This window comes from Rhinoraja longicauda, chromosome 9 (genome assembly GCF_053455715.1).
Source record: "Rhinoraja longicauda isolate Sanriku21f chromosome 9, sRhiLon1.1, whole genome shotgun sequence".
NCBI lineage: Eukaryota > Metazoa > Chordata > Chondrichthyes > Rajiformes > Arhynchobatidae > Rhinoraja > Rhinoraja longicauda.
The window spans coordinates 44,664,051-44,691,233 of record NC_135961.1 but is presented as its reverse complement, the minus strand read 5'-3'; the positions used below and the strand labels follow the sequence as shown (position 1 = coordinate 44,691,233).

At 40.4% G+C, this 27,183-nt stretch overlaps 2 protein-coding genes across 2 annotated transcripts in view; both read left to right on the top strand.

Moving 5' to 3' along the window:
• adss2 (adenylosuccinate synthase 2) overlaps nt 1-27,183 on the top strand; it is a 612,379-nt gene that overhangs the window by 182,382 nt on the left and 402,814 nt on the right. The window lies entirely within an intron of this gene.
• Nucleotides 685-25,475, top strand: LOC144596981 (saccharopine dehydrogenase-like oxidoreductase). The gene is made up of 12 exons (XM_078405880.1): nt 685-972; nt 3,132-3,241; nt 7,697-7,777; nt 8,987-9,116; nt 9,674-9,723; nt 11,739-11,869; nt 12,874-12,991; nt 21,910-22,029; nt 22,140-22,196; nt 23,441-23,552; nt 24,699-24,780; nt 25,138-25,475. Exons 1-12 carry the CDS (start codon nt 780-782, stop codon nt 25,241-25,243), a joined length of 1,290 nt encoding a protein of 429 aa, XP_078262006.1. The 5' UTR covers nt 685-779; the 3' UTR covers nt 25,244-25,475.

Here is a 27,183-nt window from a genome sequence, read left to right as displayed (position 1 = left end):
AACAGAAACAGGCCCTTCAGCCCAACATGTCCATGCCTATTGAGAGACCCGTCTAGGGTAGTCCCATCTGACCATTGGGCCTATATCCCTCTAAGTTGTTCCTATCCATTTACCTATCCAAGTGGTCTAACATTTGGCATAATAACTGCCTCAACCTCTTCTATGGCTTTTTTTCATTGTAATTTTAAAGCTATCAAAGTGCAATCATTTTCCATTATAACATTTGAAATACAAATTCTGAAAGATGGATAAGTCAAACAATAATGTCTCATTTCTCAGTTGTACAGATAATTTGCAATAATTACATAAAAACAAACACTAACCACAGGAGTACCCGCGTTACAGAGCATGAGACTGGGAAGCTACACTTCAATACGAAACAGAAAATTAACCTTAAATAAGATATAGCAATTTGAAGATACATAGTTTAGAGCATAGCCATGAGATATATTTTAAAAACTCGACCATGGCTAGATTATCCAGAAAAAAATATAGAATAAGGAGCATGCTGTTACAAAATAAACAAGTTAATGGTAGATCGTTCAGGGGCGTGTTAAAATGATTTTTTTAAGGAAATAAAGGGGGGAAAAAAGGGGATTAAAGAAGTCTGGGTGGTTTCCAGGTGTTGTACATTTTTCCGACATCTGTCCCTGTGTTGGTGCGACTTGTATTCTGCTGGCCGTGCAGCGCCTGTTTTACGGTAGAGGGTGGGTGGTGACAGTCAGGCCAACCCCCAGCTCCTCCGTTGGGCGCTCGCTGATCCCGAGGACTGGACTGAGATGGCGGCAGACAGGCCTTACCAATTCATCGTGTTCGGCGCCTCCGGCTTCACCGGGCAGTACGTGGTGGAGGAGGTAGCCCGGGTGGCAGCTGCGACCGAGGGGCGGCAGGAGCAAAATCTAACATGGGCCATCGCCGGCAGGGACCGAAACAAACTGGAGAAAGCACTGGAGCGAGCAGCGGACGCCCTAGGTGGGGAGCGGGGGCAAGTCGGTCGGTTAAGGCCGCTGTCATGGGGGCGGTGTAGTGCGAGCCAGACCCGGGAGAGGGGTTTGCTCAGGAGGAGATCGCCAGGCCATCTGATGGGTTGGGGCGAGGACCAGTAGGCCCTTTACGAGGGGGGGGGGGGGAGAGAAGGAACCTTGGATGGAGGTGGAAATAAGGGCAAGCCTAGTAATGAGGATATGTAGAGCCAGGCAGATGGGGAGAGTTGGAATGGGATTGGGTAGAGAGAGAGGCCGAGAGGCGGGCTTGGATGGTGATGGGTAGTGGAGGGAAAGATAACTAGACTAAGGGTGGGAGAGAAGTGGAGGAACGGGAGAGATAGCTAAGATATGTGGAAGACATGGGAATCAGCCAGGCCTGAGGATGGGTTTGGGTTTAGTCAGCCAGCCCTGGAATAGGGAAGTGAGGGGGGAAGGGTGAATAGAGGAAATGTGTTTGATGTTTCGGATCGGGTTTGAGGAAAGGTCCGGACCCCAGAAATGTCACTTATCCATTTTCTCCAGAGATGCTGCCTGACCCTCTGAATTACTCCAGCATTTTGAATCTATATTTGTAAGAGGATTTGTATCCAGCACATAGGGATTGGAGGTATTTATTCACAAAATGCTGGAGTAACTCAGCAGGTCAGGCAGCTACATAGGGATTGGAAGTCTTAGAATCATAGATTCGCACAAAATAGAAATTGGTCATTTCAGTCCACTTCCTCCATGCCAACTGTGAACCCAATCATTGCTAATCCAATTTGCCTTCATTCGACCTGTATTACCACTAAGCCTTTTAATATCCAAGTATCAGTTTTAACGCTTTCCAAATGTAATTGTATCTGCCCCTGCCACTTGCTCTGGCAGTTCCTTCCATATAGTCACCCCACTGTGTGTAAAATGTACCCCTCTGATTTTCTGTGAATGTTTAAGCTCTCCTCTTAAACCTGTGCCCACTAGTTCTCGAGTCCCCTGACCCAGATTTTTTTTTGTCAGTACCATGTATGCCACTCATACTTATATAAACCTCTGTAAAGTCATTATCCGCCTTCTGAATATTTAATCTCTCCTTGTAACTACAGCCCTAATTTCCAGACAGCATCCAGGTAAATGCCTGAAATGTTGCATTTTATGTACAATGCAACTAGTGAGACCTGTGCAAAATAACTTTGGGAAAAATCCACTGTGAAGGTATCAAAGATATTGGTGAAATTCCTATGGCATTGAGGTGTTCAAGAAACAGTGCTGAAGTTTTTTGAGATAGAAGTGTGCAGTTTTGATGGTTTTCTGAATATTTGGGGTTGTAGATTAACTAACGTAGGACTACGTAGTTACTTGGCATTTGAGTATCCAGAGAAATGTGTGGGATAACAACATAAAGTCCTTTACAAAGTTACAATTAGTTTACATTGTGTGTATATATATATATATTTTAAAAGAGCTGACCTCATTAATTTCAAATATAATTGCATTGGAGCCCTCCTAATCTGCAAAACCAGTTAAATAATAAACATTAACTGTGTTCTTTGTCTCTGCCTTGCAGCTGCATACTGCTCAGCTATTCAGTCTCATAATTTAGTCTGAACAGGATGGCAGAAGAAAAACTATTTATTAATGTCATGTTTAAAAGAACAGTTTGAATTGTATGTGTTTAGTTGAAATATTAGGTCTTTTACACCAGTTTATACCAAATTATACAATAGCCTTTTTAACATTGTGTTTCAGCTGCAGAAGGACAGAGAGTTTGTTGAAAGCCAGCCAATGTTTTTTTTCCATTGGTGGAAGGTACAAGGCCAAACAAAAGCTTTGCTCTTATTTGCAAGCCAGAGGATTCAGCCCCTGGTTTCCATTCTGTCTCAGTTGAACGTTTTAGTGAATGTGACATACAGTTGAATGTTTCAGAATTCAAACATTCAATGTTGTTGGATAGATTGGTTTCAAACTACAAATATGTCCAAAAGTACACTAGAAAAGCCACAAAGGTTAATTTATTTTGCAAATCTATCATTATTTAACACATGTCACTTTGTCAATTTAAAATAAAATAGTTCACATTTTAATACAAAGATAAAACATTATTATTTTGAAAATTTTGTTTTCTGATATAAAGGATTAATTTTTTTCAACAAAATTAACTTGTTTCAGGAACTCCGGAAGTCAAGTCTAAAGAATGCATAATCTGTGATTTAAATGATTTATCCTCACTTGCTGCCATGTGCCAGCAGGGATCCATTATCCTCAATTGTGTAGGACCTGTAAGTATATCTTTAGAACACAAAGGAAGGAAACCTGTTTACCTTACTAGAGTATAATTTTTTTCTGATAGTATTCAATGTTTAAATACCTATATGGCATTATTTAAAACATGTTTTACATTTAAGAGGGGGGGGGGGGGGGGGAGAGATTTCTAATTTATGCAATGGTGGTTATTGTGCTGGAATCTTAAGTAGGAACAAGTGAGCCAAGTCAGTCCCATGAGTTTGCTCTGTCATTAAGTTGGATCGTAGCTGATCCAACATTACTCAATGTGTAGGAAAGGACTGCAGATGCTGGTTTACATAGAAAAAAGACACAAAATGCTGGAGTAACTCAGCGGAACAGGCAGCATCTCTGGATAGAAGGAATGGGTGATGTTTCGGGTTGAGACCCTTCTTCAGACTGAATGACTCCAACATTACTCAAGTCCACTTTCGTGTTCTTTCCCTATAACCCTTGATTCCCTTCTTAATTGGAAGGTGATCTATTTCAGCCTCAAAACTCACTATGACTCTTTGCACCCCCTGCCACCTCCCCCTCCCAGGCTCTTTTTGGCAAATGGTTCCAAAGACACTGCTCTCTGAGTGGATACAATCTTTACTGTATGAGTCTTAAAATTATGTCCTGTTATTCTGAGACTATTCTGGATGTTTCTGTACTCTTCCAGGCATGGTACGATATGATATGATAGAACTTTATTTATCCCAGGAGGAAATTGATCTGCCAACAGTCATAAAAACACAAAAACACAAAATACATGAAACATGAAATTAAAATCACGAGTGGAAAGGATTGGGGATGTGCAAAGATTGGGGAGGGGGGGGAGGAGAGTCACTCAGTCTAACATCCACTTAGCTTTTGCAACTTTATAAAACGTTGGTTAGGCCACATTTTCAGTATTTTGTATGTAACTCTGGTCGCTCTGTTGTAGGAAGGATGTTGAAGCTTTGGAGTGGGTGCAGAAGAGGTTTGCCACAATGCTGCCTGGGTTAGAGGATATTAGCTTTAAGGAAATATTGGACACACTTGGATTGTTTTCTTTGGAGTGGCAGATGTTGAGAGACCTGATAGGTATATAAAATTATGAGTGATATCGAGGGTAGACAGTCAGAATCTTTTTCTTGGGTGGAAATGTTCTGTGTGCATTGCGTTAAAGTCAGAGGGGGAAATTTTAAAGGATATGTTTGGGACAGTTTTTGCACAGAATGGTGGGTGTCTGGAATGCGCTGCCAGGGGTGGTAGTAGAAGCAGATACAATAGTAATGTTTGAATAGGCACATGGATATGCAGGGACTGCAAGAATATAGATCACATGCAGGTGGAGGAGATTAGTTTCATTTGGCATCATGTTCGGCACAGCCATTATTGGCTGAAAGGCCTTTTCCTTTGTTGTGCAGTTCTATGGAGATACAAGAAAAAGCATATAGTGGAATCTTGATCAAAGTACAAAGCGCTGGAAGAGTTCAGAGGGTCAGGCAGAATCTGAACGGAATGGACAAGCAACGTTTTGGGTAGGAACATTTCATTGGGTTGGAGTTGGTCTGAAAAAGTGTCCCAACTCAAATGTTTCCTGTCCATTCCCTCCACAGATGCTATCTGACCTGCTGAGTTCCTCCAGTACTGTTTGCTGTTCTGTTCTACTGTTCTATGCTTTTTGTTGATATAAATAACAACAATCCATTAACCTTTCATATTACATGATGCATTTATGTGCAAGCTTTCTGTTTTTAATACACAATGGCCCTCAAATCTCTTTGTACTGCAAAGTTCTGTGTTGAAATTATACCTTGTTCTTTCATTCTTCCTTGCAATATGAACAACTTCATATTTTGCCACATTATAGTATAAATTATCGTCTGTGTAATTTACCTTCACACCAATTTTTTTTTTGCATTGTCTGTAATTTGCTTACTGTGCATTTGCTTCTTTCGTCCAATTCACTTACATTTGTGTTCCCACCACTGATCCCTATGATACCCCACTGGTTACCTGAAACTGACTCCCTGTCTCTGCCTGTTAGCCAATCCTCTATATTTGCCTATACATTGCACCAAATGCTACAGGCACTTGTTTTATGACAACATCTTGTGTGACGCCTTGCTGAACATCTTCAGAAGTCCAAATACAATATATATAGTCATTCCCATTTAACCACTCTGGTCAAGACTACCTGAAAAAAAGCTAATGAAGTTGTAAGACTAGATTTTCCCCTTCATGAAGCCATGCTGACTTTGCTCGATCAGTTCATGATTTTCCAAATATGCTGCTATTACTTCCTTTATAACTAATCCAGCAATGGATGTGAAGCTAATTGGCCTTTGGTTACCTCATTTTGCCGTCTTCCTTTTTGATTAAGGCTGACACATGGCAGTTTTCCAATCCCCTGGTGCTTTTCTGACAATCATTTTGGAAGAATACAACTGTATTCTGCTGTAGGAAGGAACTGCAGATGCTGGTTTAAACTGAAGATAAACACAAAATGCTGGAGTATCTCAGCGGGACAGGCATCTCTGGAGAGAAGGAATGGGTAACCTTTTTGGGTTGAGAACCTTCTTCAGACTTCAGGCCCTTCTGAAGAAGGGTCTCGACCCGAAACGTCACCCATTCTTTCTCTCCAGAGATGCTGCCTGTTCCGCTGAGTTACTCTGCGTCTCTGTGTCTATCCACTATTTCTCAAGTGATAACGATAGCATTCAATTTCCCCTGGCTTTATTCAGTAATGAAGCAGCAGCTTATACATGTATTCCCTTATTCTCCAAGCCCCCTTAAGACCTTTCTCTTTCTTTTTAACACTGAAAGAAACTCTTGTCACTTTTTGTGCTCCTTATCAGTTTGCCCATATTGATTATTTTCCCTCCCTTTCCTGTCCCCCTTTGCTGGATTCTGATTGGATCCCAATCTTTGGGGATACTGATAACTTCTGCTTCCATATCGTTTCTCTTTATTAATTGAAGTATAACTTTTTTTCTGAATATGTGCTTGTGATGCTGCTGCAAGCAACATTTTTTGATATATCTGTGCCTCTCCGTGCCTGTATAAATGAGAACAAAAAACTTGGTTGACCATCGTTTAAGAATCCTTCTTCTTTACTGAGATGTTTATCGCAAAATGCTTATTCATGAAGAGTATTTGGAATAAAGTTTGGGTCGAGCATCATAATGGTTGCAACACTGAAGAGAGCACAGAAGGGAATTGCCATTATGTTGGCTGGAATAGAGCATTTCATTTGCGAGTAGGGACTTAATAGGCTAGGTTTGTTTACCTTGGATCAGAGGATGGTCAGGAATGACTTGGTGGAGGTATACAAAATTACGAGGGCATAGATAGTAATGAAACTAATCCACATAGCAAAAATGTCTAAAACTAGAAGTATGAGATTAAAGTTTAGATAAGATCTGAGGAAGATTTTGTTTTCACCCAAAGACTGAATGAAATTTGGAACTCACTGCCTGAGTCGATGGTGGAGGCAGGTACTCTTGACATTAAAGTAGGATCTAGGTGAGCACTTGACTCCCCAAGGAATATAAGCTATCATATCATATCATATACATACAGCCGGAAACAGGCCTTTTCGGCCCTCCAAGTCCGTGCCGCCCAGTGATCCCCGTACATTAACACTATCCTACACCCACTAGGGACAATTTTTACATTTACCCAGCCAATTAACCTACATACCTGTACGTCTTTGGAGTGTGGGAGGAAACCGTTGGAGCAAATGCTGGTGAATGGGATTATTCTAATAGCATTTGATGGTCAGCATGGGCAAGATGGGCCAAAGGATCTATTTTTGAACTGTATGACCATATAAGAAGTATATATCTGAATAAGAAGTCATTCTGAAGCGAATCTTGGGGGGGTGGGGGGGAATGAATCTTGAATCACTGGTTCACATTTTTCAAAAATGTTTATTTTTGCTTTCATTTTATGTTCTAACACACACAGCTAAATTTTAAAGCTTTTGTAATATATGTTCATTACAGAGATACAATATAAAATCCATTCGGATTAAAATAGCAAGTTTAGGCATGGAGGAGAATTCAAATGCAATATTTTTTTTAATTGGTCAATATTTGAATAAAATTTGTTTTGAAATATTATTTCACTTGTTTAAGCATTACTATAGTATTTACTCGGGCTTTGCATGCATTCAAATGTCATTTTTAAAACTTTTTATGGTCAGAATCGTAACTAAAAGAATGACATGTTAATCGTCAAGTATAATATCTAGCTGAAAATTAAGCATCTGCACGTATTTTAATATGGGCTCCTTTTTGGAAATACAAACCAGTGGTGCTGGAAATACACAGCAGATGAGACATCGGAGAGAAGAAATGTTAACACTGCAAGTTGAAGACATTTCATCAGGGCTGGTCAATTTTTATGCCTAAAGGGTAGAGCTCCAACCTAACTTTGCTGGTCACTAACTTCAGAATATCTATTATATCTATTATCAGTACAGGTTTTTTGGAGAGATGGTGGTGAAGGCCTGTATTGAAAATGGAACTCACTGTATTGACATTAGTGGTGAACCTCAGGTATTGATCTTTTCTTCAATAAATCATTAGATACAAATGTAAGGTACCGCCAAATAAAAAGCTGCTTTGTATAAATTATCTGAGGAGAATTTCAACATTTTCTGTGTGTTTCTGTGCTTTTGCCCTATTATAAGCCGACATGCATTATATGTGTATTTGATTAAAGGCATTGATATGGTCCCATTTAACTTAATCAGTTGTTATGTTGGGCAGTACTTGTATACGTGGATTATGAAGCTCTGTTTTGATCAATGTGCAAAACCAATAAACTGAAGATGGAATTGGATAAAACCTTGACCAGTGCAATGTGAAAGCAGGAAATGCAGATACCAGTTAAACCGATGACAGACACAAAAAGCTGGAGTAACTCAGCAGGTTAGACAGTATCTCTGGAAAAAAGGAATAGGTGACGTTTCGGGTCGAGACCCTTCTTCAGACTGAAAGTCAGGAGAAAGGGGAACAAGACATATAGACAGTATCGAGGACAAATGCATGGAAGATATGCACAAAACAACAATAATGACAGAGGGGGTGCAGCAAGAGAGACAAGAGTTCCGTAATACTCTCTCTTGTTGCATCCCCTCTGATTATTGTTGCTTTATCGTGTGACGACCAAAATTGCACACAAAATTCTTATAAGGAGCCTCAGGAGGTTTCAGGGCCATGCTATTAATACTACTGAGCTAAGATAATTTGTTGGTAGAAACTGTTAATAATCTATCATTTAAAACATAATTGCCATTTGAACTGGTTTTGGGCAATCTCATGTAAATAGGAATAATGGGCTAGTGTGCTTAAATATGATAAATGAATACAAGTTAAAGCAGAGAAAAATGACAAAGTATAAATCCACTTCACATGGAGAGAATAACCATGGAAATTGCATGCAAATAAATTGGGTCATTATTCCGAACATGCATCAATCATTAATTTAAATAATAATGAGAATGTGAGATTTCTTTTGAGGTCGCCATTTGGGTCATGTTTGCTTTTCCACAATCTTCAATTTATTAAAGCTGAGACTTCATGTGGTAACATGGTAACCTCAAATTGTGCAATATTTTCCCTCACAAGAAGATAGTGGAAGTAAGAGGAAGGTTGGAAACTGAGAAGAGTGTTCCAAGTGAAAGGGACAGTTGTGCATGTAAAGGAAGTAGACATAGTGGAAAATATGGCTCCTGTAATTTACAATTGTTTTATCATTCACAGTTTTTGGAAAGCATGCAACTAAAATATAATGCATCAGCTGCTGAAAAAGGAATATATGTGGTTGGAAGCTGTGGATTTGATTCTATTCCAGCAGATATGGGTGTACTTTACACCAGGAACCAGTTGAAAGGTAATTTATGATATGTGCACAGATGATTAACTCCAATATTGCATTGCCGTGGTTATTGAGCAGTACTGGGTTAAACTTGAAGTTGGAGAAATCAATATTCATACTGCTGGGTTGTAAGTTGCCCAAGCAAAATATGAGGTGCTGTTCCTCTAATTTGCATTTGGGCTCACTGACAATAAAGGAGGCCCAGGACAAAAAGGCCAGCGTGGCTTACCTTTCCTCATAGCAGAGATGATTACAATTAGAGGATTAGTGCACTTTCCCTAGTCAAAGTTGAAGTTTGTTTTTTGGTCCTAGAATTACCGTTTGGGTTTTTCTGACCTGAGTAGAACTTCAAATGCCTGCTCCCTTGTACAGCCTGCAAAATTGCAGGTTCTTGAAGCTCTTTTATTTTTCAACTAGTGAGGCAAATTGAACAATTATAGCCTTTAATGCAATGTACTTTTAGTGAGTGATTTCGAAGTATGGAAAATATTTAAATTGAATAATAAGACACTTTAAATGTTGATGCAATAGAGAATAAGAAATTGTATACATATTTACATGTTATTTTTCAGGTACTCTGACTGCTGTGGATAGCTTCCTGAAGTTGGAGACAGGACCAAAGGTTTATCTTTTGTTTATTTAAACCATAGTTTGTAATGATAAATTCTGGTATTTAAAAGTAGGTTAACTGTCCAGCTTAACAGTGTAAGGAAATATTTAAATACAGTTCTTTTTGCTATTTCTTGGGTTGATTCAGAGGATCTGTCTTTTGGAATAATAGTTGTCATTTGGTAGCAGTACTTTTATTATTAACCAAGTTATTTTCTAAAACTACAAACAATAAATAGACTTGTTCGGGATATTAAACATTGTTTGCGAGTATATGTGGATTAATATGCATATTTAAATATATTTGAAACCTAAAGCAAAAACAAACTGCTGGAGAAACAAATTGTAGAAGGGATATTGGCCTAACATGGACAATGGGACCAGTTTTCATGGACATCTTGGTCATTGTGGACAAGTTGGACTGAACGGCCTGTTTCCATACTGTATGACTCTTATGACCTTGTAACTCAATAGATCAGCTGACAGATCAGCAGTGTTTTATGCCCCAGATTCCAGTATCTGCAGTCTTTTGTGTCTATATTTTAAACCTAACCTTTTTATTTGAGATTAAAATCTGATGCTTTTTGAAAATGAAATTTATTTAAGCAGCCTAGTTTTTCGATCAGTTGCTCAGTCATAATGTGTAGCACACAAATGTGTGTTTGGCCCCAACTTATGAATGCCGACCAAGAAGCCGATCTTTGCTAATTTTATTTTTCTGCATTAGGATTGCATCCTTCTAATACTTTCTCGCCAGGTATCTGTCCAACTGGCTCTATCACTTCCTCTGGCTACTTATTCCAAATGACCAACACGCTCTGTGGGGGAAAAAGTTGCCCCTCGGCTCTCCTTTAAATTTCTCCCCCTCACCTTAAATCAATGGCCTCTAGTTCTAGATTCCCCTATCCTAGGAAAAAAGATTCTGACTATCTACTTTATCTATGCCCCTCATTATTTTATAATCCTCTGAGAGGTCTTCCAGCATGCAACCTTCCACATTTCAGTGAGAATAAACCCAGCCGTTCCAATCTTTCCATGTAGCTAAAACTCTCCATTCCAGGCAACATCCTGATGAATCTCTTCAGTGCTGTTTCTAATACTATATCCTGTAGTGTAGCAACCAGAACCGTAAACAACACTTAATGTTTGGCCTGACCAATGTTTTGTACAGCTGCAAATTACTTCCCAACTCTTGTACTCAATGCTTTGGTCTATGTAAGTAAGCATGCTGAATGCCATCATCACTGCCTGTGACCAACTCCCGCCGCTGTGACCAACTCCCTCCACCTAGTTCCTGGTCTTCTGGGGCAAACCGGAAATGAGCCGCGGACAAGGCTCCCACTCTAGGTGGGTTTTGCGGCGGGCGGGCCAGAACTACTGCCGGGGTATGGAGCGGCCCACAACCCTATCGTGAGTTCTTCTTGCATACCATGGTCTTTTTGTAATTAATACTACCGAGGTCCCAGACATTTACTGTTTAGGTCCTGTTAGTACTTGACATCCCAAAATGTATTTCTTCACACTGGTCTGAATCTGCAACTGCGCCATTCAACTTTTCAACTGAACTATTGTCCCTTTATGTATTTGCACAACCACCTTCACTATCAACTACTCTTCCAATTTTTGTTGTCATCAAACTTATTAATCAGTCCACCCATTCTCATCCAAGTCTTATATATTTATGACAAACAATAATGGTTCCAGCACCAGCCCTCAACAACTATCCTCTTCCTCAACAACTATCGTCTGATTAAAGAAAAACGTTTAGAGGACTTGTGTACCAGATTTTTTAAATTAGCGTAAGTGTGAAGCATTGTACTTGAATAGTTTGTAGTAATTATATTCCAGATGAAAATGGATATTGGCAAGTATTTACTAAGGCATGCATTATACTTCAGTCCGCTTGGAGATTGATTTAAGTCTGTGATGTAAATTTAGCAGGTTGAATGAATAAAAAGGTTTGAATTACCTAATTTTTCATTTTAGTTTGAAATTACTGCCTCTCAGAGTCCTTTCTATCTTCAATAGGGTGCCAGTTTTCACGAGGGAACTTGGCAGTCAGCAATTCATGGAATGTCTGATCATACTAACCTGAAGAAACTAAGAAGACAGTTTGAACTTAAACCTCTTCCGGTTATTGGGACCAAACTAAAACGCAGGTGAAAAAACATTCCATTTAAATGTTCAGATTCATTGCTGCTTAGTTAAGGAGTTTGATGTCAAGGATGAAATAACAGTAGTGCTATAAAATTGAGTTTGTTTTTTAACTATTCTCCTGTGGTATAAAAATGTATAGTAACTTATGCAAATTCAGTGATGCTTAATTTAGCTCAATTGTAGATACTTTTTGCTGCAGTTATTTAACTACATTTGATTAATTTTAATTTTGCATTTGAAAGGGATAGGCAACCATGGGGAATGCATTAATTTTAAATTGAGTATTTCTCTCAGTTGTGGAATCATAATGTCTCCACATTTTGAAATGTTCTTGATGTTCCTATTACTACCATAATAATACTCCCTGCACAAACCTGCGCTACTCCTACATGTCTGAAGGAATTAAACAGTGCCGCATGACTTGTCAATGACTCTAAATCCAGCCTCTCACCAAATGTTTCTGTTCTTATTCCTTTTCTCCATAGCCCTTCCTTCCTCCCGCTCTTCTGAAATATTTTTGTGTGGCTTCAATGGCTTTCAAGTAATTCATTTTATAAGTATATAATTTTTAATGTGATGTCCTAACTTTCCACCTCTTCTCCTTAGCATCTATGCCTTTGCCACAGTACTTGATGCTCTGTTATCCAGTTAAATTAAAATGTTTTTGACCAGCCAGCATCATTCCAAATTTCCCCTTCTGCTTGAGTGCTAATTTTTGCTTCCATTAATGCCTGTATACATATAAGGAAAACATCTCTTTGATTCAAAACCTTAAATGACAATTAACATATATTGACCCATTATATTTTAAATATGATGTTTTGTAAAAGCAATAATGTGAAGGGAAAATTTGTACACGAGAGGAGAAATATTAGGGAGTAGGCACAGCAGTAAGATTTTTTTAAATATTTGCGATGTAAGATTTTAAAGTAGTTCTTCTGAACTCAATGTGATGTAAGCCTACTTGTGACTAGATTTATCCTCGAACAATGCATTTTCTTCGCAGGGTTGGAGTATTTCATAGTAACAAAGTAAATCAATATGCTATTCCATTCCTGGGGTCTGATGCCTCAGTAGTCAAACGCACACAGCGGTTCCTGTATGAGAACCTGCAGGAAAGTCCTGTAAGTATATTTAGCTTCCTCTTTTTTTAATGTTCATGGTACGTTCAGTTTAACTTAATGAAAAATCACATTGGACATGGTTCATATGATAAAAGAGAAACTAAATTGTAATTCACATGACCTCGAAACTTGGGCTTATTGATAATTTAGTTTTGTTCCCTATAAAATGTAATTTGTTGTTGCAGAATCACATAGTTTTGTTGGAATATTTTCTCTTGCCAGAAAACCCCCCAAATGGCAACATTTAGGCTTGCACGGTTTCTTCATGCATCAATTTGGCTCATTTGCAAGGATGAAGACTTTTCTAGGTTTGTGGCCACTGGCAAGGTCAAAAGCAATTGACCATCACTAATTGCTCTTAAATAGTCAATGATGTGTCACCTTTGTGACTACCGTATCCCTGCGAAGAAAAACATTGTTCCATAGCCCTCTGGTGAAGGTACAACCACAATGCCAGTGAGGAGTGAGTTCCTGGATTTAAATCCAGCAATGATAATGCAGCTATTCTCCACTTCCAAGTCAGGGTGATTAAAGGCCTGCAAGGAAATCTACAGCTGGTGGAACATTTCGCATTGTGGTGGATGGATGTCACTCCAGCACATTGCTTCGTTCTGCTGATGTTCAAACTGCATGACAGTTGGAGGCGCACTCATCTATGAATTGTAGAGTATTCTATCATGCAGCTGACTTGTACGTTATAGATGGTGAAGGGCTTTAGGCTGTCAGGTGATGCGACAATTTCTGCAAGATACCTAGTGGTTCTCTTGCTATTGCTGTACAGATATTTATGTGGTTGGTCCAGTTGAATTTCTGGCCAGGAATTTGATGGTGGAGGGCTCAGTAATGACAACGCTATTGAATGTCAAAGGTTGGCCGCTACTCTTGTTGGCGATGGTCCTTGCTTGGCAATTTTGTGCCTCTTATTTGCCTATTTCTTCACGTTGTGTAGTCACAATAGACAATAGACAATAGGTGCAGGAGTAGGCCATTCAGCCCTTCGAGCCAGCACCGCCATTCAATGCGATCATGGCTGATCACTCTCAATCAGTACCCCGTTCCTGCCTTCTCCCCATACCCCCTCACTCCGCTATCCTTAAGAGCTCTATCCAGCTCTCTCTTGAAAGCATCCAACGAACTGGCCTCCACTGCCTTCTGAGGCAGAGAATTCCACACCTACACCACCCTCTGACTGAAAAAGTTCTTCCTCATCTCCGTTCTAAATGACCTACCCCTTATTCTTAAACTGTGGCCCCTTGTTCTGGACTCCCCCAACATTGGGAACATGTTATCTGCCTCTAATGTGTCCAATCCCCTAATTATCTTATATGTTTCAATAAGATCCCCCCTCATCCTTCTAAATTCCAGTGTGTACAAGCCCAATCGCTCCAGCCTTTCAACATACGACAGTCCCGCCATTCCGGGAATTAACCTAGTGAACCTACGCCGCACGCCCTCCATAGCAAGAATATCCTTCCTCAAATTTGGAGACCAAAACTGCACACAGTACTCCAGGTGCGGTCTCACCAGGGCCCGGTACAACTGTAGAAGGACCTCTTTGCTCCTATACTCAACTCCTCTTGTTACGAAGGCCAACATTCCATTGTCGTAGAGTGATACAGTGTGGAATCAGGCCCTTCAGCCCAACTTGCCCACACCGGCCAAGATGTCCGAGCTACACTAGTCCCACCTACTTGCGTTTGGTCCATATTCCTCCAAACTTATCCTATCCATGTACCCGTCTGACTGTTTCTTAAACGTTGTGATTGTCCCAGCCTCAGTTAACTCCTCTGGCAGCTTGTTCCATACATCCACCACTCTTTGTGTGAAAAAGTTACCCCTCGGGTTCCTATTAAATCTTTTCCCCTTCACATTGAACCTATGTTCTCTGGTCCTCGATTTTCCCACTCTGGGCAAGTGCATCTACCCGATTTATTCCTCTCATGATTGTATACACCTCTATAAGATCACCCCTCTTCCTCCTGTGCTCCAAGGAATAGAGACCCCAGCCTACTCAACCTCTCCGTATAGTTCAGACCCTCTATTCCTGGCAACATCCTCGTAAATCTTCTCTGAACCCTTTCAAGCTTGACTATCTTTCATATAACATGGTGCCCAGAACTGAACACAATACTCTAAATGCAGTCTCACCAATGTCTCATACAATTGCAACATGACTTCACAACTTCTATACTCAATACTCTGACTGACGGTCCAATGTGCCAAAAGTCTTTTTGGCCACCTTATCTACCTGTGACTCTACCTTCAAGAAACCATGCAACTGCATTTCTAGATCCACAACACTCCCCAGAGGCCTACCATTCACTGTGTACGACCTGCTCTTGTTAGACGTCCCAAAATGCAATACCCTACATTTCTCTGTATTAAATTCTATCAACCATTCCTCAGCTCACCTGGCCAATCGATCAAGATCCTGCTGCATTCTTTCACAACCATCTTCACTATCTGCAAAACCTCCCACTTTTGTATCATGAGCAAACTTGCTAATCTTGCCCAGTAGGTTCTCAACCAAATCGTTGATGGAGATGACAAACAGTAACGGGCCCAGCACTGAACTCTGAGACACACCACGAATCACAGGCCTCCAGTCCGAGAAGTAACCTTCCACCATCACCCTCTCCTTTCTTCCATGAAGCCAATTTGCTATCCATTCAGCTATCTGTCCTTGGATCCCATGCGATCTAACCTTCCAGAGCAACCTACCATGCGGAACCTTGAAGAATCCCTTACTGAAATCCAGGGAATACAACATCTACCACTCAGCCCTCATCGACCTATTTGGTCACGTCTTCATAAAACACAAATCAGATTTGTGAGACACAACCTCCCATGTAAAAAACCATGCTGACTATCCCTAATCAGCCCTTGCCCATCCAAATGCCTGTATAACATCCATCAGAATAGTCTCTAGTAACTTTCCAACTACAGATGTTAAGCTCACCAGCCTATAGTTCCCAGCATTTTCCCAGCAGCCCTTCTTGAACGGAGGCACAACATTTGCCGCCCTCCTGCCTTCCGACACCTCTCCTGTATTTAAGGGCGACTCGTAAATTTCAACCAGGGCTCCCGCAATTTCCTCCCTAGTTTCCCACAATGTCCTCGGATATATCTGATCAGGCCCTGGAGATTTGTCTACCTGCATACACAATAGTACCTTCAGTACTTCTTCGACGGTAACACTGACTGCTCTCGTCACTTCCATTGACTGCCCCAAGTTCCTCCGTCCTACTGTCTTTCTCCTCAGTAAATACAGAGGAGAAATACTCATTGAGGACCTTGCCCATCTCCTGTGGCTCTACACAGAGGTGACCGCTCCTGAGAGGTTCCACTCTCTCTCTAGTTACCCTTTTTGCCCTTGTGTATTATAAAATCTTTCGGGATTGTCCTTAATTGAAATTGAAAATACCATTGATCAGTTATTTCCAGTGCTCGATAGTACTGCTCATGACATCTTTCAACACCTCTAAGGACTGAGAATGGACTGATTGGAAGTACTGAAAAAGCTTTGCTGGAGGTGGAGTTAGTTTTGAAGCACGTCTTCAGTATTGATGCTGGGATACATTATGGTCCTAAAGTCTTTGTTACATCCAGAATTCTCTACCATTTCAGGTATAACGCGAAGTGTCTCGAATTGACAGAAGACTGATTTCTATAATGGTGGGGATCTCAGGAGAAAACAGAATAATCTATTGTGTACTTCATGCCAATTACCGTTGCAAATACTTTGATTTTAGATTTTTTTAGATTTAGAGATACAGCGCAGAAACAGGCTCTTCGGCCCACCGAGTCCGCGCCGCCCAGCGATCCCCGCACATTAACACTATCCTACACACACTAGGGACAATTTTTTAAAAACATTTTACCCAGTCAATTAACCTACATACCTGTACGTCATTGGAGTGTGGGAGGAAACCGAAGATCTCGGTGAAAACCCACGCAGGTCACAGGGAGAACGTACAAACTCCGTACAGACGGCATCTGTCGTCAGGATCGAACCTGAGTCTCGGGCGCTGCATTCGCTGTAAGGCAGCAACTCTACTGCTGCGCCACCATGCCGCGCGACTTTGGCTTTGTCTTTAGTGCTCACGTGTTGAGTCAACAGGAGTTGAAGCTCATGTTCTAGGAGCTACCTCCTTCTGTTGGCTCTTTAATACTGCACCATACTTGATGTGGCAGGAATGCAGTGGTTGGATTCATTGGTTCTGGGGTTTCTTGGGCTTTATCTATGCACATTGTTTTGAGTTTGGTGCACATGTTTATCAATTGGTATCTCATTTTTTAAGTATGTCTGTTGCTACTCCTGGCAGGATTTTCTGGCCATTGAACCAAGGTTGTTCCTTGTCTTTGCTATATGTAGAATTCTCTATCATTCTATGGTATAACGTGAAGTGTTTCGAATTGACAGAAGACTGACTTCTATAATGGTTGGGATCTCAGGAGAAAATTGAATAATCTATTATGTACTTCATGCCGATTACTGTTGCAAAGGAGTGATTCAATTGTTAGATTGAGGGAAATGCTGGATCACAGGGTAACAGTCTAATGGTGGTGTAAATTTCTGCTGCTGATGATCCCCGCTTCACACATTCCCAGTTTTCAGCTGGTTTTCAGTCTATTCCATCTTGCTTAATTGTTGTGATACACATCACTATGGCTATATCCTCAGTGTAATGACTGTACCTATTTGCTTTTTCTATCTGTGCTATCATGGCCAGATGGATCCAGAATGGGTCATTAGTGACAAGGCCATATACATTTCTAACTTTTATGTTGGCTTACTGAGAGGTAAGATATGCAAATAGAACAAAACTTTCTGAAAATGAATTGAATTGAATAAGTTTATTGGCCAAGTATCTACACATACAAGGAATGTGCCTTGGTGCTCCGCTCGCAAGCAACAACACAAACATACAGTAAACAATTAAGCATAAAGCATAAAAGATTAAGAATAAAACATTATAGTTTAAACATGTGAAGGAAATAAACCAGAGCAAAAAGAGGCTACAGACTTTTGGTTATTTAGAGCTACTACTCGCGGGGAAAAAAGCTGTTTTTATGTCTGGCTGTGGCGGCTTTGACAGTCCGGAGTTGCCTTCCAGAAGGAAGTGCTTCAAAGAGTTTGTGGCCAGGGTGAGAGGGGTCAGAGATTATCTTGCTCGCTCGCTTCCTGGCCCTTGCAGTGTACAGTTCGTTAATGGGGGGATGGTTGCAGCCAACAACCTCAGCTGATTGAACGATTCGTTGCAGCCTCCAGATGTCCTGCTTAGTGGCTGAGCCAAACCAGACCATGATGATCCATGGAGATGATGATTCCAATGAGCTTAAATGACTCCACAGATGTTACTATGGTGTTGTTGATTGTGAGTGAGGGGAGGGGGAGCTCTCCTAAAGTCTCCTATCAATTCCACTGTCTTAAGAGCATTGAGGTCCAGGTTGTTACGAAGGCACGAGGATGCCAGCTGTGTCACTTCCTGTCTGCAGGCAGATTCCCCCCCATCCTGGCTCAGTCCAAACAGGGTTGTGTCAAACTTGAGAAGCTTGACAGAGGAGTCTGTGGAGGTGCAGTCGTTGGTGTAGAGAGAGTAATGGAGAGGGAAGAGTACGCAGCCTTGTGGTGCTTCTAAGCTGAGGGTCTGCGGGTCCGAGATGTGTTTTCCCAGCCTCACATGCTGCTTCCTGTCTGTCAGGAAGTTGGTGATCCACTGACGGAGAGGTTCAGGCACAGTCAACTGGGAGAGTTTGGAGTGTAGTTGCTCTGGTACAATGGTGTTAAATGCAGAGCTAAAGTCCACAAACAGAATCCTGGCATAGGTCCCCTTGCCGTCTAGGTGCTGGAGGATGAAGTGCAGGCCTAGGTTGACTGCATCATCCACCGATCCATTGGCCCTGTATGCAAACTGCAGATGGTCCAGCAAGGGGTTTGTGATATTTTTCAGCTGGGCCAGCACGTGTCTTTCAAAGGTCTTCATGACTACCGAGGTCAGTGTGACAGGCCTGCAGTCATTAAGACCAGTGATCCTTGTCTTTTTGGGCACAGGGACAATAGTGGAGACTTTGAAGCAGGCAGGGACAGTGCAGGTTTGCAGGGACTGGTTGAAAATGTCTGTGTACGGCACAGAGCTTGAGGGTAGAGGGGCAAACATTGTCCGGTCTTGGAGATTTCTGGGTTTTCAGTCTTCTGAATGGCCTCTCCACCTCCTCAATTTCTATTGTTGGAGATGGAGAAAGTGGCCAGACTGATGTTGGGCAGCAAGGAGGGGGTGGGTAGTGGATGAGGGCCCAGTCTTTGCAGACTGCAGTCAGGCTGTAAGTGGGAGTAAAGTGGTGATTGCAGAGGGGTTGGGGGGGGGGGGGGGGGGAGGGGCCAGTCTTTGCAGACTGGAGTCAGGCTGTGAATAGGTGTGAAGTGGTGATTGGGGAGATGTGGGTGGGGAAGGGTCCAGTCCATAAATCTGGCCATCACAATATAAAATCAGATAAAAGCTGGAAATATTCAGCAGTTCAGGGAAGAAAAACAGATCTCGAGTCGATGACTTCATCAAACTGGGAAGGAGACAAAAAGAAGCTTGATAAGATGGGGAGCCTCTGCCTCTGAATTGCTGTCTCCACAGAGAGACATTTGGAGTGCCTGGATGGTTGGAAAGGAAAAGGTGAAAGGACAAATATTGCAATCCCTATGATTGCAAGGGAAAGTGCTGCAAGAAAGGGAGTCATTAGTGGGAATAGAATAGTGGACCAGGGAATCGCAAAGGAAACGGTCCCTGTGAGATGTTGAAAGGGAGAAGAGAGGAAGATGTTTCTGCTGGTGAAACCTCTTGAAGATGATAGAACGTGTAGAATGATCTGTTCAAGGCAAAGGTTGTTGGGGTAGAAGGTGAGGACCATGGAACCTCTATCCTCATTCTGTCCTGGATTCGAGGGGGTGAGAGCAGAGTGGCGGGAAATGGATGAGATGTGGTCAAGGGCATAGTTTACAATGGTAGAGGAAAGCCACAATACAGGAAGAACAATGACATTTTGGAGGCAACTGTACAGAAAGTCTTGTCATTGGACCAAATATGATGGAGATGGAGGAACTAGGAATGCAATAGTCTTTGCAGGAGGCAGGGTGGGATGAAGTTGAGAGAGCTGTGGGAATTGGTGGGCTTGTAATGGATGGTAGTGGCTGGTCTACCTCCTGAGATGGAGGCAGAGATCTAGAAAATTATGAGAAAATACAGAGATTGACCATATGATGGTGAGGGCAGGTGGAAATTGGCAGCAAAAATAATAAATCAGGATTTCTGCACATGTAGGAAGGAACACCAATGTTGTCATCAATGTTTTGGAATTAGAGTTGAGGGAGTGGGCCCAGTAGTGTTAAAAAAAAAACCTGATACACATATCCCACAAAAAGTCAGGCATTGCTTGGGTTCATGCTATTAACCGTTGACTACACCTTCAATCAGGTGAAAGCGAGTGGAGTTGCGAGTCCTCATTCCTGGGCCGCCGCAGCCCGGAGCGCGAGTCCTTGTCCCTGGGCCTCCGCAGCCCCAGAGGGCGAGTCCTTGTCCTGGGCCGCGCGAGCTGTCGCCTCCATCGACAGCATAGTGAAGGGCGGCTTGCCATGGCTGCAGACTGGGCTGAAATCTGGTGTTTGGCAGCCGACTTTCAGAGAGCGCAGTTCGCCGGCAACGTGCAGAGGTAGGTAGGAAGGGAAAAGGATAAGAAAGGAGGGGAGAGAAGACGAGGGGGGGGTGAGCCTTTGCAGCCACTCTCCCGCCTGGGACCAACTGCTTTGCAGGTCAGGCCCGGATAGATACCCCCTTTCGCCAGCCCAGAGTCACTTTTGATGACGAGTTACTGGTATGTCTTGAGGCAGCCGTGCATTCTGCACTAAAGACCGCACTGACTCCAGGTTGTGTGACTGCTGAAACAGTTTAGCCCAATCCTTCCATCAAACCAGTTTTCTTATTTAGCGGTAGAGTACTTCAGACGGACTAGTTCTCCAATCGGTGTCATTTTAAGGCTGCGTGACTTCAATAACCACCAAGAAACAAAATAAACACAACTGCATCGCTGAAAATTAATATTATCACTCTGTTGACCAAAGGCATTGTTTTAAAATTGCCAGTTTTAATAAGGAAAAACTACACTGAATTTCGCCCAAATCTTAGCACACAAACACTATCAGATTTCCTCACACACAAAGTGTACAGCTGTGCTAAAATAAACAGTTGTCGTCAAGTGAACTTCAGTGAAAGGCTTCTGGAGAAGTGCAAACAAGCAACCACTGCTTATAACACAAAGCTCTCTAGCAAGGACTGAATATGAGTGGACAAACATACATTAGAACCTCTGTTGACTTAGTTTGAGGACCAAAAAAGAAACACTAGATACATGTACTTTGTTGGATTGAACCATTGTGGACTATTTCATGTAGATAAACGATGGAGATAACAGCTTGACCACTGGATATCACAATTTCCTGTATTGAAAGTGCATCCTGTATTGCGCATGGTTGTAAGTTTTGTTAAATTGCACAATTCCTTTTTTTCCCACTAAAAATTTCTTTTTTTTGCCATCTGTGTTCCTTTTTTTGATTTGACAAGGTTGGCAGCTCTGCCAATTTGAATGAAACTTATTTTAAAGGGTCGCCAGGACAAAGGTGAGTAAAGTGGTCCTAAAATTGTAGCACTATCGTGTGACGGGGGCATAAATACACGGCTGATAACAAATAACAGTGTTTTAGTAATATATAGATTTATTTTGACAAACAATTTTGTAGACATTCTGCACTGCTTCTGATACTCTTTGTTTATGATAATGGCATTAATACATTTCATCAGCTTTAAGAAATTCTTCTTATAATTAGATGAGCTAATCTCATTTAACATCTATGTTTATCCGGTTCTCTTTAGGTTCAGTATGGTGCATATGCTACTGTGGGTGGAATTAGGTCAGTCATTCTGCTGATGGTAGCTGGATTCTTCTTCTGGTGTTTCTCAAAATGTAAATTTGGAAGGAAACTTATGATCAAAGTAAGTGACATTGATTGGTGTATTCATAAAGTGTTATAGCTTCTATTCAGTTTTAACTTTTAATAATATTGTTCAAGTATATCGTTCAACTTTTGCCTTTTGTATCATAGTATCCAGAGTTTTTCTCATGTGGATATTTTACAAAGGAAGGACCAACCAAAGGACAGGTATGTTTGTTTTCCCCATTAATCTTTGTTTTAGTTTGTTTAAAACAAACACGAGTCCTATGTTTTCAAATAAATGGTATCTGACTACTTGCTCTCAAATTGGACTAAAGTGATGAAAACTACATTTTTTGTATTTTCTACCCGGCACTTTTATTTAAAATTTGGAAATCAAAACTTATTTGAAATATGTATTAGATATATCAATTTTTACAGGCAATAGGCCTGTGAAAATATGTTTTTGTAGAATTATTCAGTGAAGTGAAAATAGTCTCCTTAGAATTTTACAAGAATGGACTAATTGGCCTATTGTCTGTTTGCCTGATCTCCACAAGAAGTGCCACTGGTCTCCTCCCTTTTCGTTTCAAATTATTTTCTCGAATCTCTCAATTGTCTTTCAAGCCATTCCCCTTATCCTTGCAATTATATATTTCTCTCCCCAATTATAGACTCATCAAGCAGAAAAGTTTTTCTTGATAACCTTCAATTTAGCTTTTCCTCGTAACTAAAATCAATCATTATCAGTGACTTATTTAATTCCTTTCATGATTTTAAAACCCAAATATAGTTCCCAAAGTCTTATTTGGTTCAATCTTGCCTTCTTTACTATAAAGCTTTATAATTAGGATGCCATATGCATGTTTTAAAATGTTTCTGCTAATTTCTTTTAAAGATCTGTACTTATGATATTGTTATCTTTATATATTTGAACATTTAATACAACTGCATTTAATGTCCTTGCAAATAATTACAGGCAGTAGTATTTCTCTCCACACATTTTTTTTGTATTACAATATTTGATTGCAGAAAGCTGCCCTAATGACAGAATGTTCTAGAACAGCTGTTCTAGAAACCGAAAGAGCTTTTGCCTCACAGCGCCAGAGAACCCAGTTCAATCCTGATATTGGGTGCTGTTTGTGTGGAGTTTGCACGTTCTGCCTGTGACAGCATGGGTTTCCACCGGGTGCTCTGGTTTCCTCCCATATCCCAAAGAAGTGTAGATTTGTAGGTTAATTGGCTATTTGTAAATTACACCCAGGGAAAGAATGTTAGTGGGATAACATAGAACTAGTGTGAACGGATGATCGATGTTTGGCTTTGGCTGCAGGGCCTGTTCTCATGCTGTGTCTCAAAAACTAAAGAATAAAAAAATTGAAACCCACGGATGCACTGTTTTAAAATGAACCACAGAATCTGGAATAAATGCAAGTAAATTTAGAAAAAGCTTCTTGTATTTTGTTTTGTAGATGGAAGAGACCTCTTTCAGCATGACTTTCTTTGGTGAGGGATATCAGGAAGGTCAAGATCCTCAAAAAGGCAAACCTTCACTGAAAATCTGCACTCGGGTGAAAGGGCCAGGTACAGGCAATTTTTAATTTACATTAAACTTATGATTGTGAAATTAATTTCTTTTTACTCTATGACTTGACCTCACTGGGCGTGTACCTGCTCGAGCTTAGAAGGATGTGGGGGGACCTCATTGAAACTTACCAAATAGTGAAAGGCCTGGCTAGAGTGGATGTGGAGAGGATGTTTCCACTAGTGAGAGAGTCCAGGACCAGAGGCCATAGCCTCAGAATAAAAGGACATCCCTTTAGAAAGGGGATGAGAAGGAATTTCTTTAGTCGGAGGATGGTGAATCTGTGAAATTCATTGTCACAGATAGCCGTGGAGGCCAAGACAATGGATATTTTGTAGGTGGAGATAAACAGATTTTCGATTAGTAAGGGTGTCAGAGGTTATGGGAGAACGCAGGAGAATGGGGTTGAGAGGGAAAGATAGATCAGCCATGATTGAATAGTGGAGTAAACCTGATGGGCCGAATGGCCTAATTCAGTTCCTAAACCCTATGAACTATGAAACAGGGTTAAGTGGGGACATTTATGGTAATGAAATAGTCTGCAAGTTCAACTGATTTAATTAAAACTCTCCAGCCATCACCTTCCTATTTATCACCTGTGTTAGTGCTTCTGTTTGACACATTACAGACAAGGAAAACCTAATGTACATGATTACAGTGTTACACAGGAAAGCAAATAGCACCCAACACATTTGAATCCTAATCACAACTGAACAGAAGAGAAATAGGAACAAATTTGAATTTAGAAACATAGAAAATAGGTTCAGGAGTAGGCCATTCTGCCCATCCAGCCAGCACCACCATTCAATATGATCTTGGCTGATCATTATCCAAAATCAGTACCCTGTTCCTGCTTTCTCCCCATATCCCTTGATTCCTTTAGCCCTAAGAGCTATATCTCCCTTGAAAACATCCAGTGAATTGGCCTCCACTGCCTTCTGTGGCAGAGAATTCTACAGATTCACAACTCTGGGTGAAAATGAATTTGTGTTTTAATACTTTCTCCTTCTTTATGCAAGTTGGGTGGCTTGGAGAAATAGTGGAAAATATATATTTAAAACACGTTTCTGCTTAAGTCTCATTTTCTATAGAGCGCAACACTTTTTCTTTGCATTATTTCACATCTTGATACTTTTATTCCCCAGAACCTGGCTATGTTGCTACCTCGATGGCTATGGTGCAGGCCGCTATTACAATACTCTGGGAGCAAAAGTTGATACCGAAGCGGTGAGTTTCATAACTCGTAAGAATCAAATATATTCAGCTTTGAACATCTGCTTATTCTATTTGGTGGGCTTGGCATAACAAAGTGAGATGCACTTGTATTCAAAGTAATCTTAAATTCCTTGTAGAGGAATATATAAATTCCTTATATATTTCTATATATAATATAATATTCAGATATAATATTTCATTTGTTAGACTATTTAATGCTGATCTGAGATTATTGATATTAAATGTTTCAATGAAAACTTATTTTTCAGGGACTACACTGCCTTCCAATGATAATGTATGTATTGCTTCAGATATGAGAGCCTGAAATGCATATTTGACCATGTGTTGCAATTATTTTTCGTCCTTTAGGGGTGGGGTTTACACACCTGGAGCAATATTCTCAAAGAGTACACTCATTGAAAGACTGACTAAGCGTGGCATTGAGTTCACTGTCATCAGCAAGCCTGAAGCATAACTGTTCCATACATTTGAAGCACAACGTACTGTGAGAACAGTCCTGCTTTCACCCCAATGACAAGCTTGCACTCAGTAAGAAACCTTTATTTAACCAATTCTAGCAGCAATTTATTTGCCCATATTGCAGCATAACTATCAAAAGGAATAAATGATTTTGGAGACTTGTTCTCAAGGATTCTGAAAAATACTATTTTTGTGTTCATTTCTAATGAAAATTAAACATGTTAATTACAACACACTAAAGTTGACTCTTGTTTTTCAGTTGAATTTGTCATTTTGTTTTGTATAATGAAATATCTGAATATCCTTTGAATGGGAAACTAAATATTTTGTTTAGATAATATTGTAAGGGGTGCTTTTTGGAGGGAGACGATGTTTGAATGTTCTTATGAAATCCAGTGATCCAGGTTCAATCCTGCTTTTTAATCTGCCACCAGGCTTCCTAAATTCAATTTGCATGATCTCAACCCTCATTTTAAATTGTGTTCATTATTATTAATTCCTTGCATCCAATTTGCACCTGTGGGTCATCATGGTTTTTCTTGCAGTTTATGTTTATAACTCCTGAACAGTTGCACACTGAGGTTGAACAGTCTTTAGGTAAGAAATACCAGGATTTGACCTGGTCATATTAGGAGGGAGTATGTGCATGAGCGAGTGAGAAAAAAATATTTATGCTAAACTGAGCCTCTTGGAATCATAAGTGTGTTTTGGTAATTGAGAATGTTGAAGAATTATAATAGCACTTTAGTCTCAATAGACTTTTTAAAAAATGCTAATTATCATAAGTAGAAATGCATTGAGATTTGCAAACAATTTTTGGAAATGTAGCATTAATTGAAGCAATAACATGTTCCTAGTTTTTATTTTTCCCTTTCCAAATCATCAATTCCAAGTAAACAGCAACATTATGTAAAACTTTAGCACTAATTATTTAAATTGCTTTAAAATAAGCTTTCGGCCTGCAGCCAATTGTTTATAATATTGTCATTTTGTTGATACATTATGAGACTGCTGCATTTCAAATGGTGATTTTAATTCCAACTCTAGAAATGCCAATTTGATTTACAATGGAGTTGTGTTTATGATTACTATTCAGGTAGACTCTGGTAAAATTGCCCAACTAAAGTATTTCTGAGATAAATAATGATGGTTGTGGCAAAGAAGTTAGTTACTCTTTATCAAAAGTTGCTTGTAAGCCAGAGGAACCCAAGTTATCATAAACAGAACAAACCAAATAATTACTTATTCTATCGAGTTCTTCATTTAGTTTGCATTGGATCTCCTTCGGCATTGCTCTTGAGGTAAAACCTAATGTTTATTCAAACGACAAACTCTCTGACTCCAAATTAATATAGGCCTGTTCAGCACAGGACTATATTGTTTAAATGCAAGTTATGTCCCTGCAATGCTTCACCACATTAGAGGGAAAATATTCTTGCACTGGAGTAGATGCAGAGGAAATTTGAGAATGTTGCCAAGACCCAATGTTCTAGCTATAGGAAAGGATTGGATATTATTGTTTTTCTTTGTAACAGCTTGAAAACTTAATTGAGATGTTAAAAAAAACAATGAGGGCTTTACACTTAATAAATAACAAAGACCAAATTCTCTTAATTGAAGGGGTGAAACATTTAAAATGGTTTGAGAGAGGAAGGGATTTGTTTTCACCCAGGTGTCTGGAACTCGTGCTTTAATAGGTGGCAGAGGGAAGAACTTTCATTTTTAAACAGTGTTTGCACGTTTGAAGAGTTGTCATTTGCTGTGGACTTTGACACAAAATGGGATTAAGCTCAGTAGTTTTTCTCAACTGGCACAGGTTGGGCAAATGGTCTCCAGTGTCACAAATGTTCTATGACAATTTTGGTCTCCTAATTTGAGGAAGGACATTATTGCTATTGAGGGAATGCAGCGTAGGTTCACCGGGTTAATTCCCAG

Bases quoted from the DNA above. Each gene is read 5' to 3' on its own strand.
- LOC144596981 (XM_078405880.1), top strand. From the start codon at position 780: ATGGCGGCAGACAGGCCTTACCAATTCATCGTGTTCGGCGCCTCCGGC. The intron at 3,242-7,696 runs GTAAGTATATCT...ATCTATTATCAG, and splicing joins TCCTCAATTGTGTAGGACCT to TACAGGTTTTTTGGAGAGAT. The intron at 11,870-12,873 runs GTGAAAAAACAT...TTTTCTTCGCAG, and splicing joins GGGACCAAACTAAAACGCAG to GGTTGGAGTATTTCATAGTA.